General features: G+C 51.3%; 1 protein-coding gene across 1 annotated transcript in view; it reads left to right on the top strand.

The window, feature by feature from the left end:
- The window catches only part of Npepl1 (aminopeptidase like 1), a 37,948-nt gene continuing 22,695 nt past the window's right edge, over positions 1 to 15,253 (top strand). The window contains exons 1-8 of the mRNA XM_057780222.1: positions 1 to 34; positions 964 to 1,037; positions 4,398 to 4,992; positions 5,498 to 5,683; positions 6,069 to 6,239; positions 8,674 to 8,763; positions 9,155 to 9,236; positions 10,713 to 10,855. Of these exons, the coding sequence (XP_057636205.1) occupies positions 4,843 to 4,992; positions 5,498 to 5,683; positions 6,069 to 6,239; positions 8,674 to 8,763; positions 9,155 to 9,236; positions 10,713 to 10,855 (822 nt within the window). The 5' untranslated portion in view covers positions 1 to 34; positions 964 to 1,037; positions 4,398 to 4,842. The remainder of the gene's footprint in view (positions 35 to 963; positions 1,038 to 4,397; positions 4,993 to 5,497; positions 5,684 to 6,068; positions 6,240 to 8,673; positions 8,764 to 9,154; positions 9,237 to 10,712; positions 10,856 to 15,253) is intronic.

Below are 15,253 nucleotides of genomic sequence, written 5' to 3'. Positions count from 1 at the left end.
CGTCACAGCCTGAGGCAGCATTCAGGAAGGTCACGTAAGCATTCTGGTCTTCCCTGGTCTGGGCTCACTTCTAAGTTGGTAGCTTGAGGAAAGTGTCACAGAAGGGATCACCAGAACAGACCTGGCTCCCACTTCCTTTGTGCTAACATTATAGATTATTGTCAACCAGCAATGAGCCTGATTTTATTTCCCATGAGTCTTAACTGTGGCACTTGCAAGCTGGTGTACAAGGGCAAGTGTAAGCCTATGGCTAAGGGTGTGTCTTAGGCACGTGCTGGGTCCAGCCACATGAGTTCCGACCCAAGTGGACTGTGTCTTTTACTGCCCCAGGGCACCCTATAAACAGTTACTTCCTGAAGCAGTATCAGACTGCCAGCAAACTTCAACTCATCCCTCAAGACCCAAGTCAAAGGTCTATCCCAGCCCACAGGGTCTTTCCTGCCTCAGTCCTCTCCCAGCGACTGGGTGTCTGGATTTGGTGGCTGTGTGACTCCTCCATCCACACCTTTAAGTAGCTTTCACTCACTAGTACTCTCTTTGGACTGTCCAAAACTGATGTTTGCTGTTGAACTGAGGAGGCTGTGGCAGGAGGATTGCAAATTCAAGGCCAGCCTAGGCTAGAGATGAGCTTAAGACCAGTCAAGTGACATAGGACCCTGAAAATGAAAAGAAGAATGAAGAGATCTAGGGATGGGACTCAGTGGCAGAGAGCTGGCCTACTGTGATGAGGCCTTGGGACTCAGTTTCCAGCACCAAAGTAAATACGTGAATGTATACCCGACAGGCGAATGAGTGAAGATGCTAGAAATCACGAGGCTTGCCTCTCATGCCAGATCCACCAGCATGGGAAAACTTGTGGATCAGTGTGTCTAAATGACCTTAGGGGACACATAGGGGTTTTAGAACTGTGTCCCAGAAGGCGACTTAATACCTCCTGAAAGCCGTTCTTCTGCTTTCTTCCAGAAGTCTCTACTGTCCTGCTGTTTCTGAGCTGAATGCCCCGTTGGGTGTGGAATTGGTTTCAAGTCATCAAAATTGTAAGTTGCAAAATCATAGTTGCAAGGTCTGACCATTTGGCTTAAACTTTCATGTTTTAAAATAAAGAAAATTACGTAGAGGTTGAGTTTTTCCTTGACGGTGAGGTGTACCCTGAGCTGTGGATTAATACCTTCATAAAAATGCTCCTAAACAAAGCAGCCCCCATGTTGTTTATGTTACTGCCTGTGACGTCTGCCATGAGAGGGAGACTGTTTCCTGAGACTTACCTGGAGCTCATACGTGTCGTCTTGAAGGAATCGCTACGCTCCCAAGTGGGATGCTATCATTGGTTTGGATTTCTTCAATTTTGAGGGGTGGCATAAAGCTAGGAATCAAGAAGTCTTGCTCATATGAAACATCTAACATCCCCCCTTCCTCTGCATGTAGTGAGTGTTCAATAAATGTTGGCTGAACAGAAGCATCCCATTCATTTTCGTGATCCACAGAAGTCATTTCCTCTATCCATAGATATGGGGGGGGGTCTGAAAGTGTTCCAGATGAGAGAGTGTGTGTAAGTGTTCCAGATGAGAGTGTGTGTGTGAGTGTTCCAGATGAGTGTGTGTAAGTGTTCCAGATGAGAGTGTGTAAGTGTTCCAGATGAGTGTGTGTGTAAGTGTTCCAGATGAGTGTGTGTAAGTGTTCCAGATGAGAGTGTGTATGTAAGTATTCCAGATGAGCATGTATATAAGTATTCCAGATGATTGTGTGTAAGTGTTCCAGATGAGTGTGCGTGTAAGTGTTCCAGATGAGTGTGTGTAAGTGTTCCAGATGAGTGTGTGTAAGTGTTCCAGATGAGTGTGTGTAAGTGTTCCAGATGAGTGTGTGTAAGTGTTCCAGATGAGTGTGTGTGTAAGTGTTCCAGATGAGAGTGAGTATGTAAGTATTCCAGATGAGCATGTATATAAGTGTTCCAGATGAGTGTGTGTAAGTGTTCCAGATGAGTGTGTGTGTAAGTGTTCCAGATGAGTGTGTGTGTGTGTAAGTGTTCCAGATGAGAGTATGTAAGTATTCCAGATGAGCATGTATATAAGTGTTCCAGATGAGTGTGTGTAAGTGTTCCAGATGAGTGTGTGTAAGTGTTCCAGATGAGTGTAAGTGTTCCAGATGAGTGTGTGTGTAAGTGTTCCAGATGAGTGTGTGTAAGTGTTCCAAATGAGAGTGAGTATGTAAGTGTTCCAGATGAGTGTGTGTGTAAGTGTTCCAGATGAGTGTGTGTGTAAGTGTTCCAGATGAGAGTGAGTATGTAAGTATTCCAGATGAGCATGTATATAAGTGTTCCAGATGAGTGTGTGTAAGTGTTCCAGATGAGTGTGTGTAAGTGTTCCAGATGAGTGTGTGTAAGTGTTCCAGATGAGTGTGTAAGTGTTCCAGATGAGTGTGTGTGTAAGTGTTCCAGATGAGTGTGTGTAAGTGTTCCAGATGAGTGTGTAAGTGTTCCAGATGAGAGTGAGTAATAAGTATTCCAGATGAGCATGTATATAAGTATTCCAGATGAGTGTGTGTAAGTGTTCCAGATGAGTGTGTGTGTAAGTGTTCCAGATGAGTGTATGTGTGTAAGTGTTCCAGATGAGTGTGTGTAAGTGTTCCAGATGAGTGTGTGTGTAAGTGTTCCAGATGAGTGTGTGTGTAAGTGTTCCAGATGAGCATGTGTGTAAGTGTTCCAGATGAGAGAGGGTGTAAGTTGAGTTCCAGTTGTGTGTGTGTGTTCCAGATGACAGAGAGAGTGTGTGTAAGTGTACCAGGTGTGAGAGTGTATGTTTCAGATGAGAGAGAGAGAGAGAGAGAGAGAGAGAGAGAGAGAGAGAGAGAGAGAGAGAGAGAGAACATAGAGGCCAAAGGCTGGAGAGAGAGAGAGAGAGAGAGAGAGAGAGAGAGAGAGAACATAGAGGCCAAAGGCTGACTTTAGGTATCTTCCCTTACTGAATCTCCATCTTTGCTTTTGTTTGTTTGTTTGTTTTGGGGGCAGAGTTTTGTCTTTACAGCTGTCTATGTTGTGTTTATGTGTGTGTGTGCTCGAGTGTGACACAGTGCTAACAGAGGTCCAAGACTGCGCATCATAGTTGGTCCTCTCTTCCCATGAGGGAACTGAGAACTGAACTCAGGTCATCAGGCTTGGTGACAGAGCCTTATTCACAGAGCCATCAAGACCCCACCTTCCTTTTGGGGTAGTATCTCACTGAACCTGAAGTTAACCAATTGGCTAACACTAGCTGGTCAGCGAGCTCCAGAAATCCTCTGGCCTCTGCCTTCCGAGTGCTGGGATCACAGCCCATCTTTTTACACAAGTGCATTCAAACTCTGACCCTCATGCCTATACGACACACACTTTCCTCACCAGCCTGTCTCCCCAACCCCTCTGAAATGCTTCTCAGCTCCCATTCTGCACTCTGTGCAAACTCATGTCTGTCCACCCCCCCCACCCCCAGGGTCATTCCTGCAGGAAACATCTTACTGGGAACCGGCCTGTGGAGTCCGACTTCCCCCACAGGGACCAGCTTGATCCTGCCACCCTCTAGTAGATTACAAGTTGTCTTGGCACCTTCCTGAGTGCCTCGTGCCTCGCACTGTATTTGCAAACACCGTGAAATCAGGATAGATCTTCGAGGAACACTTAGTACCCTTTACGAATGTGTGAAAACATGCAGTTGCTGCAAAAAAAAAAATCTTTTTCAAGAAAGTAAGATCCAATTAACGTTGCCTTCTGTGTCAGGAAAGCCAGTATTTCAAAGGAATTCCCTCGGCTCATTCAGCTGTTAGTCTGTGATGCCCCTTCCATGCCTGTCTTCAGGACTGGTCTGCTCTGGCCTGTGTGCTGCCACAGAACCCTTCAAACCTGAGGGACTGGACACCAGTGGACACCATAGATGGCTTATGGGTAGTGACACAAGGCAAGTGGTGCCTTCAGGGTTAGTGGGATGGAATACCGTGCTGTGAATCTGGTTTTGCTGGTTAATTTTTTTATTTATATTCTCTCTCTCCCTGTCTCTGTCTGTCTGTCTCTGTCTTTCGCTCTCTCTTTCTGTGTGTGTGTGGGGGGGGTGTGCTTGTGGGTGTGAGTGGTTGCCTCTTAGTCCATGGATAACTTACAGATGTTGGTTTGCTCCTTCTAGATCTGGGGTTAGAACTCAGGTCTTGGGTCCTTTTCTCACTGAGCCATCTGGCTTTGCTACTTGTAAAGACTGATAATAAAGAAGAAATTCAGATTAAGAGTGACATACAAGACTGGAGGTCGCTCAGGGGCACCAGCACTGTGTCTGGAGCAGTCCAGACCTTGGGCAGTGTTGGGTAGCAGCTGGCTCCTTTCAAATGACTACTTCCCATAACCTCCCCACTCTGTCAGCTTTTCTTCCCCAACACAGGTGACCAAGTGCAGGCTGCAGGAGCAGCTTGCTCCTATTGCTGCACGGTGACCTTTCTGCCAAGAGTTAGACTGAGGAGGCGGCCCACGCTGAAAAAGGGGGGACCTGCATGCCTAAGTGTCCGGCCCAGTGGCCACGGCAGCCTCTGGCAAGGGAGACAACATCGAGTCCAGGAACCAACTGGAAGGCGCCTGGGTAGGAGCTGGAGCGGTTCCAGGGACTCGTGCGCCACTCGTCCCCAACGGTGGCCCGGAAGGCGCAGTGCGGCCCGCGCCCCGCCTCCGCCGGCGCCCCCTCGCGCCCCGGGTGGGCCCTGCAGGGCTGCGCGGCCCGGCAGCCGCAGCGAAGGCGGGGCGCCGAGGCCAGGCGGGCCGGGGCGGCGCCGAGCCGGGCCGGAGCGGGGCGCTGGGTGCCGGGCAGCCGGGCTGGGAGTTTGGGGGGGAAGATGGCGAGCGTGGGGTTGCAGTTCCAGGCGAGCGCCGGGGACGCGGACCCCCAGAGCCGGCCCCTGCTGTTGCTGGGCCAGCTGCAACACCTGCACCGCGTGCCCTGGAGCCACGTCCGCGGGAAGCTGCAGCCCCGGGTCACCGAGGAGGTGAGCGGGCCGCGGCCGCCATGCGCCCGCCAAGCCCAGGCCCCGCGACACAGGCTCCGCCTCGCCCGCGCGTCCCGCCGGGCCCTGGGCGCAGGCCCGCGACAGGCCAGGCCTTCTGTCCCGGTGGCTCTGGCCTCAGCGAGGCTCGGCCCGTGTCGCCGGCCTGCCCAGGCCGAGCCACCTGCATCCGTGCTGCCGGGCCTGGCCTTCCAGAAAACCCAGTGGCAGCCTTTCGCGTGGCCTCTGGCCTCGAGACCCGCCCGCTTCCATGGAAACTGGCCAAGGCCCAGGAGCCCGGCTTCCAAGTGTTTGAAGCAGAGGGTCCCCAGACAGGCCTTGCCAGCCCGAGGCGCAGTCCCACGAGGGTGGAAGGGCGCCAGAGAGTCACACAGCTGCCTGGTGGCAGCCTGGGTGCTGTAGACAAGCAGGCGTGGCCTGTAGGGCATCTCCTGACACAACACACATTTTGAAGCCTGGCCTGTCTCACGTCTCCTTTCTGATCTAGCTCTGGCAGGCAGCTCTGGCCACGCTCAACCCCAACCCCACGGACAGCTGCCCCCTCTACCTGAACTGTGCCACAGTGGCAGCCCTGCCTTCCAGGGTGAGCCGGCATAACAGCCCTTCTGCCGCCCACTTCATCACCAGGCTTGTGCGAACCTGCCTGCCTCCCGGAACCCACCGCTGTATCCTGGTGAGTGCTGAGCCAGGGCCCCACTGCGCTGACCCTTCAGGGTACTCAGAAGGCCGATGGCCCACCTCAGGCCTCAGATCGAGCATTCTCGCCCACGTGACTCCCACTCTAACTCTCCAACCACGAAGTGATTTACACCAGATCAGTTTGCGTTACGAATCAGAGAGGCCAGCTTAGCTTTATTGAGGCCCGGTCTTATGTCTGTGCCCTGCTTGTCTGTCTGGGAAAGAGCAGACAACGTCTGGTGGCAGACACGTTTCTCACGTGGCCTCAGGTTACTGTGGGTCCCAGACCTCTGGGTTTGTCCCCTGTAGGGCTGGTGTTGAAGGGTCCCAATGTCATCTCTCTGTAGCCTCAGCCGCACCCTGCTTCTCTCTCACTACAGATGGTCTGTGAGCAGCCTGAGGTTTTTGCCTCTGCCTGTGCGCTGGCCCGGGCCTTCCCACTCTTCACACACCGCTCAGGGGCATCCCGGCGCACAGAGAAGAGGACTGTCATGGTTGAGTTCTTCCTGGTGGGACAAGACAATGGCCCGGTGGAAGTGTCCACTTTGCAAGTGGGTGTCTAGAGGTCACAATGCCCACTGGGAGCTCCGGTGGTGCGCTCTTCCCCTCCCTTTTCTGCAGGACAGTATCATGTTACGTTTTCAGGTCCCCGTTCTCTTGTTAGTGTTTGTTTAGTGCCTGCTCAGTACCTGGTATGGTTGTGTTTTGATTCTGGGTTGTTTTACCCTTGGCTGGAGAGCATTTTTATGTGTGTGGTCTCACTGAAGCTGTGTACCTCCTGTGTACGCTGGAAACCATGCCCAAGCTGTCAGTCAACGGAGGTGCCTAGCCTTGTCTGTCTTCACACAAAGCTGTCCCCAACCCCACTGTTTTGACTTCACTTCCACCCAACAGCCAGAGACCAGCTTGTCCCTCCACTTTGGTCTCAGGAGCAAACCCGAGCAAACCCCTACTTGAGGGCTTTGTTTTCTGTTTCCTTGACAGAGTTAGAAAGGGGCCATGCACCACCTCTACCATCTTGAATCTGCTTTCTGCTTTCTTGACAACAGTCTAGTTGCTTTACTCCTTTTAACCTCCTTCTACCTACCCACCCAACCTGGTTTGGTTGGCGTTTTAACCTCCTCCTTCTACCCACCCACCCAACCTGGTTTGGTTGGTTTCCGAGGGCCACGGTTTGGCCATCTGTCCTCGAAGCATGCACACCGATTCTCAAGCCCCTGACTCTCAGCTGCTCCCCCAACCTGCCTTCATCCCCCTGCACTCCCTTTCCCTCTGCCCTCAGTGTCTCACTCTGGGAGGTGTCTGCTGCCTCTGGACTTTACCTGGCAATGGCCACTGAGACCATATCTGTTTCCTGTCCCTGGAGAGTTCCTTCTGAGTTATGGGCCCACCCACTTCTCCCAGCTCCCCACCTGGAAGCCTGCACTTAGCCCATCCCTTCTGCACCGCTTCCTACCCTCCCGCAGCAGCTGCCTGCATCCTTCAGCCAGTCAGACGTCTTCATGTCTGGACCCCCTGTGGTCTTGTGCTGCCTCCTCCTTTCTCCTCAGTAGGGTGTCCTCTCGACCCCCCCTTCCTAGAGCTGTGGGCCCTGCGGACTCTTAACTTGTTGCTCTACCCTTGTCTCCGCTGGTATTGCCCCCCAGTCACCTGAGAGTCAGTCACACTGCCTGGCATGTAGCAGGCCGCACACAAGCATGTACGGAAGAAGTGAGTGGATGTTGGGAGAAGCCGAGTCAGTGAGTTGCCATGATTCTCCCACTCCAGACAGACGCAGGTTAAGATCTTTCCTGGTAAGCCAGCTCGTGGTGCTACACAGAATATTAAAAATGGGTTAGATCTATATGTAAGAGTTAGCCAATAAGAGGCTGGAGCTAATGGGCCAAGCAGTGCTTAAAAGAATACAGTTTCCGTGTAATTATTGCCGGTAAAGCTAGCTGGGTGGCGGGACACAGCCCGTCGCTCTCCATACTACAGCTTTTTTTCTGTCGTGTAGGAACTAAGGCTTCTAGTCCCCTCACTCTCACTCATTGCTGTGTGGAGCTCCGTGCCTGTGGAGGGTCTGCAGGGTCATACCTGCCTCCCTTGAGGCTGGTGCTCGGCCCAACACACATCCCACACAGGCCGCCGGCCGCTGACAGGTGGCAGGAGCCTCACGAGCACAGCTCATAGTTGAGCTGTCAGCTCCCTGGTCTCTACTCAGAGCCTTCGAGGTTTAATTACCTGGGCCAGGCAGTGGCTCCAGTGATGATCAGACAGCGGGGGCGGTGGCCGGCTGGCAGAATCGACCTGCGCCTGCCCTCCTGACATACAAGTCCGGGGGAGGTGATGATGAACTTCAAGCTGCTGCCCTGCGCCTCCGCAAGCCCCTTAATATCTGTTTCTTCAGGCCAGCACAGAGACGCTGACGTAGCCGGCTGTCCCTGGCTTCAGAGGTTCAGGGTACATATGATTAAATGAAGGGAGAGGTCCGCTCAAGTCAGCTAAAAGGAAGACAGGCCCTGTGGCAGAGAAAGATGGGCAGCTGGGGTCTAGGGCTGTGCTGGCTCTGCAGAGACATGGTACCACACTTCTCTGGATACCTCTAGCGTTTTCACTCACTGTCGGGCTGGCTCTGAATTGTCCTTAGCTCAGGGCCAGAGGTCTGGTGCGGTCTATGGCATCAGGTTCCTGTCTTCTCCTGGGTCTTCTGAGACTCATGAGTTCCATGAGACAGAGCTTGGTCCTGTTTCTCTCACAGCAGTGACTAGGAAGACAGGGTGATAGGAAGACAAGGGACTCATGGAAGGCACCCCTGAACATCCTGGGGTGATGTGTAGGGGATCTCCAAAGCCCCCGTTCCTACCTGCCTGTGAGCAGCCCAGAGCATCCTCCTAGAGTCTCATGTCTTTGAAGTCTTTGGTCCCTGGGGAACTGAATGAGTAAAGGACATTCCTCCCTACCCTGTCCTAGGGTCCCAGTGATGAACTTTGTCTTTTTCCCTAGTGTTTAACCAATGCCACAGAAGGCGTGAGGCTAGCTGCCCGCATTGTGGACACACCGTGCAACGAGATGAACACAGACATCTTCCTTGAGGTTCGTGGCCCTTCTGCTAGAAGAGGCGCCAAGCTGGGATGGGAGGGTGTCTGGTCCACAAGGAGAGGCCAGAAAATTCCAGGGCCAATTCCATCAAATTCTGGAGTCCACCTTGCTCAAAAGGCCAGCTTCCTCAGCTGAGGGCATGGGTAGGATGGGGCCTCACCGAGGCCATCTGTAGGACTGGGGCCACCATCTGCAGGAAGCTAAATGTGCAGGGCCAGCCTTTCCCCTGGGCTTAGTCATGAGAGGTGCAGCCCCTGGCCTCTGAGGTGGTTCCTTTCCCACCATGCAGCCATGGGTAGACTCATCTTTGGCGTGAAGCCCAGCCTCGCCTTGAGTCAAGCCTTCTTTACATGTCTCATGTTGTTTTTTCCATGAATACATCCAGGAAATTAGCCAAGTTGGAAAGGAGTTGGGGATCACCCCCACCATCATCCGGGATGAGCAGCTGAAGACCAGAGGATTTGGAGGTGTGTAGAGTTGTCGCCCCCCCATTCCTCCAGGAGAGCCTGAGGGTATCTAGGTGGCAAGGACGGTATTTGGTACAGGATCTCCAATCTCTTCCTACTTGGGACCTGAAGGGGATCATACTCGGTTTCAGTCCCAGACTGAACTGGGAAGCAGAGCATCCCTGGGGGAGGCAGGGGCAGCCTTCCAGGCTCTAAAGCTGATCCTGGGAGCCACTCAACCCATGTCCTTCCCCTGTCTTTGGTCTCTTCCTTCCTTCCACACCACTGCTCAGAGAGCCAGCTCAGCAGGGCCTTCTGTTCCTCGAATACACAAAGTTGTGGCCATTTTCGGCATCCTAGCAGATAGGATAGTGTTCTCTGTATAGAACATCTTTACTCTAACATCCATTCAATGAGGGCTGTCTTCACTTACATGCCTCTCCCAAGGCCACCTCCTTCTCGGTTCTCTGAACCTAAAGGCTGGAGGAAAAGCTGGGCTTCTTGAGGTGCTTTTAGGCTGAGCAGGCAAAGGTCACCATTGCAGTGGCCTATGACTGTGTAACGAGGTCCTTCAAAGGTCTAAGTCCCTCTAGGCTCAGAAAGCAGCTCTCTTGGTCACAAACCTCTCATGACTTGGGTTTTTTTCTGGCCACAACTGTGCTGGGTAGACTTCAGAAAGTAGCTGCTGCAGGCTGCTGGCTAGCCTTGGGCCCAGGGAGCTACAGTCACAGTGCCTCAGAGCAAGGTGTCAGGACAGCTGTGAATCGTGACCAAGCAAGATGTCCACCTAGTCTGAGAAGGCCTTGTTGCTTCTGAATGCTGTTACAGATGCCCTAGGACCATGTCAGTCAAGGGAAAGGGGACCGCAGGATGCCAGTGCTCATCATTGGTGTCCTTGGAGGTCGACTGTCTTAGCCATGCCAATACCCCCCCACGCGCCACCACACACATGATCACTGAGGCAGAGCCCCTTTGTGTTGAAGTTTCTCTGAGAGGTAGCAGTTGCCGTGGGTCCTGCCGGATGGGTAGGAGATTGTCAGATGGCCATTCTCGCCCTCATCGTGGTTGATAGACCCTGAGGTCTATCCTCTGTGCTCAGTGGGCTCCTCTTTGTTTGGGAAGTGGCGAGTGAGCAAGGGAGGCTATGTTACACAGGCCATGGGAGCGGCTGGAGAAGGAGGTCTCGGAGCTCAGGGTAGAGGGACCCCTGTGGGTGGGAGAGGCCTTGAAGCATCACCCAAGAATCATCTCACACTGCTGTCCTGACTTTTCCTCCTGGACATGGTACAGATATTTTTTTTCCCTCAGTGAGTTTCTTGCCTAACAGTACTTTGCGGTCTTAGATGTTGGAATGGACCTACAGTCCCCCATCCCACACTGGCCCCTAGTTGGGGGGTGAGTTGGGTGAGACAGTTAGCATCAACACCAGAGTCTGCAGGGCCCTCAGAAGTCTCCACTGGTGAGTCTGCACCTCACACTCTCCCTTTTCCTGCACAGGAATCTATGGGGTTGGCAAAGCCGCCCTCCATCCGCCTGCTCTGGCGGTCCTCAGCCACACCCCTGATGGAGCCACACAGACCATTGCCTGGGTGGGCAAGGGCATCGTCTATGATACCGGTGGTCTTAGCATCAAAGGGAAGGTAAGATGTGGGTTTTGGGGTGCAGTTCAGACCAGCGTGTTCGAGTACCTAATGCATGAGGTATCAGGAGTGGGCGATTGTTTTATTTAAAATCCCTCCTCTTCTATCCAACACAATTATTTCCAGGACTACTCAGGGAATGGAACTAATAATACAGGTTTAAAAATAACCCCAATAGCAAACACTCTCTTTTATTGAATTCCACACATTTTATCTTGCCAGTTGAAAATTTTGAAAAGAAAAATATTCCAGTCCAAATAAAGAGAGCGGCAGCATATTAACACTTCAAATATCATTAATGTATTTTAATAGGGAAAAACTCACAAAACCAGCTTCCATCTCGGTCTCTGTTAATTGCTAATGGACTACAGCATTAAAGAAGCTTATTCGGGTCTCTCGTCCTGTGAATCTGATGTCATCCGGCTTGCACATATCTGTGTTGGATGCACACGGGAGCCAGGGCTGTTTGTCAGTCCTGCTCAGAACCCCAGAACACTCCTACTTTAACTCTGAGGCGTTTCTGTCACCCCAGGCAATTGACACCAGAAGCTCCTGAAAAAAACAAATCCTAGTTTATACTCTAGAACTTGCAGCGGTGGCCATGTGCTCAGATCTCTGTGTGTCAAAATATCTCAAACACCACACTCTAAGACTTGCAGAGAATGGGAGAATGGTGGGCCTTGGGGTCGGTCGCACTTTTCTCATCAGCTAGGCTTCTGAACCGGAACTGAGGCCTAGCTGTCCAGACCCTGCAGTCAGCTCAGCAGTCTTACTCCTCTGTAGCGTTCGCGAGCCTGTCTGCCAGGGGCAGCAGCCTTTTTACTCCATCCACAAAGAACAGGCTGCTTAAGGGGAAAAGTTGGGTGAGCGCAGGAGACCATGTTAATATGGTTTAAAGCAACAGTAACCACAAAAATTGCTTAAACTTCAAGCAACTGAAGATTTGGGGGAGGAGTGTTTAGTTCCCAATATCGAGTACAAGCAGGGTAACAGCTTTATTGCTGTTGGAAAACCCCACCCAGCCCTGAACCTGGTCATGCACGTGGCCCTACACATGGTCATGCACCTGTCCCTGCACCTGGCACAGCAACCCTGAGTGCTGCTGTCTGCAGTAACCTTCTTTCTGATGGGAGGTGAACTCCTGCTTACTCTCGCATGGTCTTGGTGGGTCAGAGCATGGACTGTGCCTTCTCTAGAACAGACCCCTCAGGTGTGCATCTAACTCCTGCTGCTCAGGAGGAGCTCTGGGCTGAGGTCCTCTCGCTTGGCCATGTTGTATGGCTTCCAAGAGTCCGTAGACTGGTCCAGGTAACTGAAAAAGCTTCCAGAGCACAGGGTCCAGCTCAGCCTCCACACTGAGACAGCAGCTTTGTCCTCCCATGGTCAGACTAACTTGCAAACATATGGTAGGCACAAAGACCATGGTGGGCACACTGGCTGTTCTTAATCAGCCCACTTGTCCCCAACCCTTGGAAACATTTCATCTGAATTCAGGGTGGAGCAGGGGTGCTTTCTGAGCCTTACTGAGCACCAGGCATGGGCCGAGACAGTGAGGCTCCAGGGGTTGACACAAAATCCTAGACCTGACCTGCAGTTGCCCCCACAGCCCCACTCAAGGGCCGGTCGTAAAACTCAGATCAGTAAGAGGGAGCATGTAGTGGCCCAGGAGCAAACCACGTGGAGCGCTGGCACCGCCCTTCTCCGTTCTGTCCACAGAGAGTTCAGTGGGAGATGGGGATCAGTGGGGTGGCAGGTCCTAGGAGGCATCAGAGGTCCCTACTGACCTCATCACACCTCCATAAAGTACCAATCCCAAGCGAGTTTGGTTGGTGATGTTGGCAATTGCCTGGAAGCCCCGTGCAGGCAATTAAAATTGGGGTTCATTTGAAAATAAAACCCCATGAACAGTAAAGCGTGGTGAAGATAATGTGACTTTCAAATGAGAAATGGTTCCATGTGGGACACTGGACATTCTGTCAATCTCTCCTTCATGGGGACCTAACGGGACATCTAGGTTCCTTATCTTGCCTGCTCTGAGTGCCGGCTGCCACGCTGTCTCTGCGGGAAGGCATCCAGACAGTCTGGCCGCACACATTTTATAACGGAGGAGTCATGTCCCATGGCCCTGAACAGTCTTTGCTATTCTATCCAAACTTGACAAGTATTTTTAAGCGATTGTTCTGATATGGGGCCCGAAGCAGTAAATGAGCTGTCTTGAGCTTCAGATTTCCGTTTTGTACATGACGGCTAGATCTCTTGGAGGCTGTCAGCACACGGAGCTGTGCATGCCAGTGCCTTTCTGTGTGCTCCCTGCTACCAGAAGCGTCACATTCCTGCATGTCACCGTTAGCTCATCAGAGAAGTCCTTGAGCACAGGGAGGCTGTCAGGTGGCATACACGAGTTTCTCAAACTACCCCCTTGTGCTGGAGAGCTTGCCTCAGTGCCGGAGGTGAGTGCCATCCCTGTAGTCTCCCAGTGAGGGCTTGCCCTGTTACTGCCGTGTCCACACCTCATCTGGAAACCATCTCTTGGTGCTGCCGCCAGCAGTGGCTGGCTAGGTCTGTCACTATCATGGCTGCCCTGTGCTCTGACTGACCTGAAAGTGTGTCATCTTGCACCAGGGACAGTGACTCACACACAGGTGGGATTTTTTTTTAAACCTTTTTTTAAAGATGTATTTTATGCATATGAGTGTTATGCCTGCCTGTCCATGCACCACAATGAGCCTATGGATGGTTCTGAGGCACCATATGAGTGCTGGGAACTGAGCTCAGTCCACTTAGCAAGTGCTCTTAGCCTCTGAGACATATCTCCAGCTCCAGGAGCCTTTCCAGACTTAGCGGTACCGATCCTGTAGGGGCTTTTTACAAGTGAGGTTGCCATGATGTGGTTTTCCAGGAGTGCATGAAGAATGACCAGACCTAGTCACTGCCAGGCTACAGCCTCCACTGGACCAGGGCTGTGACACTGTGGCCAGCATGGCTTTCCTGCATGTGTGTGTCAAAGTGACGAGAGCAGATGGCACCCGAGCATTGAGATCCTTTTCCTTTATAATGGCAGAAGTGACACCGGGACGGGAGGGGGCTGGAGTCCTCGTGTAAGCAGTTGAGCTTTACTGAAAGCTTGGCACTCTGCTTAGGAGGTGACACGTGTGCAGGGGCACACCATGTTCCATGCACAGCTGTCACAGACAGTCTCTGGGTAGGTCATTGTAAAATGGTTTGCTGCCAAGCCTGTGGAGCCATTTCTACATCTCCAAAACCTGTTCTTTCAGGATAAGGAGGTCAGAAAGATGCATATAGTTATGAAAGCAACACAGTTAAAGTACAAAAAATGTATCCAGCTAAGATTCAGGACTGAGGTAATACAGTAAGGACTGCAAAATCCCCTCTGTGCATTTCAAGATAAGACTCTTTCTGATGAGGACCTGTATTGTTTATTTATTGTTTTTAGTGAGCTACACATTTTTCTCTGCTCCCCTCCCTTGCACTATCATCCTCTTCCACCATTTTTCATGATCCCCATGCTCCCAGTTTACTCAGGAGATCTTGACTTTTTCCACTTCCCATGTAGATTAGATCCATGTATGTCTCTCTTAGGGTCCTCTTTGTTGTCTAGGTTCTCTGAGATTGTGGACTGTAGGCTGGTTTTACTTTGCTTCATGTTGAAAAGCCACTTATGAGTGAAAGACAAATATATTATATTTGTCTTTCTGGTTCTGTGTTACCTCCCTCAATATGTTTTCTAGATCCATCCATTTGGCTGCAAATTTCAACATATCATTATTTTGATCGCTGATTACTACTCCATAGGGTAAATGTAGCACATTTTCCTTATCCATTCTTCAGTCAAGGGGATTTTAGGTTGTTTTGGGGTTCTGGCTATGAAAATTAAGGCTCCTGTGAACCTACTTGAGCACATGTCCTTGAGGTATGATAGAGAATCCTTTGGGTATATACCCAGAACTGGTACTGATGAGACTTGATGTAGATTGTTTCCTAATTTTCTGAAAAATCGCCACACTGATATCCAATGCAGCTGTACCAGTTTTTACCCCCACCTGCAGTGGAGGAGTGCTCCCTTTCCCCCACATCCTCTCCAGTGTAAGCTGTCATCAGTGTATTTGATCTTGGCCATTCTTACAGGTTTAAAATGGAATTTTAGAGTTGTTTTGATTTGCATTGCTCTGATGGCTAAGGATATTGAGAATTCCCTTAAGTGTTCTCAGCCATTTTAGATTCATCTGTTGAGAGTTCTCTATTTAGGTCTGTATCCCATTTTTTTATTGGATTATTTCTAGTTTTGATGACCAGTTTCTTGAGTTCTTTGTATATTTTGGAGATCAGCCCTCTGTCCAATGTGTGGTTGGTGAAGATCTTTTCCCATTCTGTAGGCTG

This window comes from Chionomys nivalis, chromosome 9 (genome assembly GCF_950005125.1).
Source record: "Chionomys nivalis chromosome 9, mChiNiv1.1, whole genome shotgun sequence".
In the NCBI taxonomy this organism is placed as follows: domain Eukaryota; kingdom Metazoa; phylum Chordata; class Mammalia; order Rodentia; family Cricetidae; genus Chionomys; species Chionomys nivalis.
This window is presented reverse-complemented; position numbering and strand designations above follow the sequence as displayed.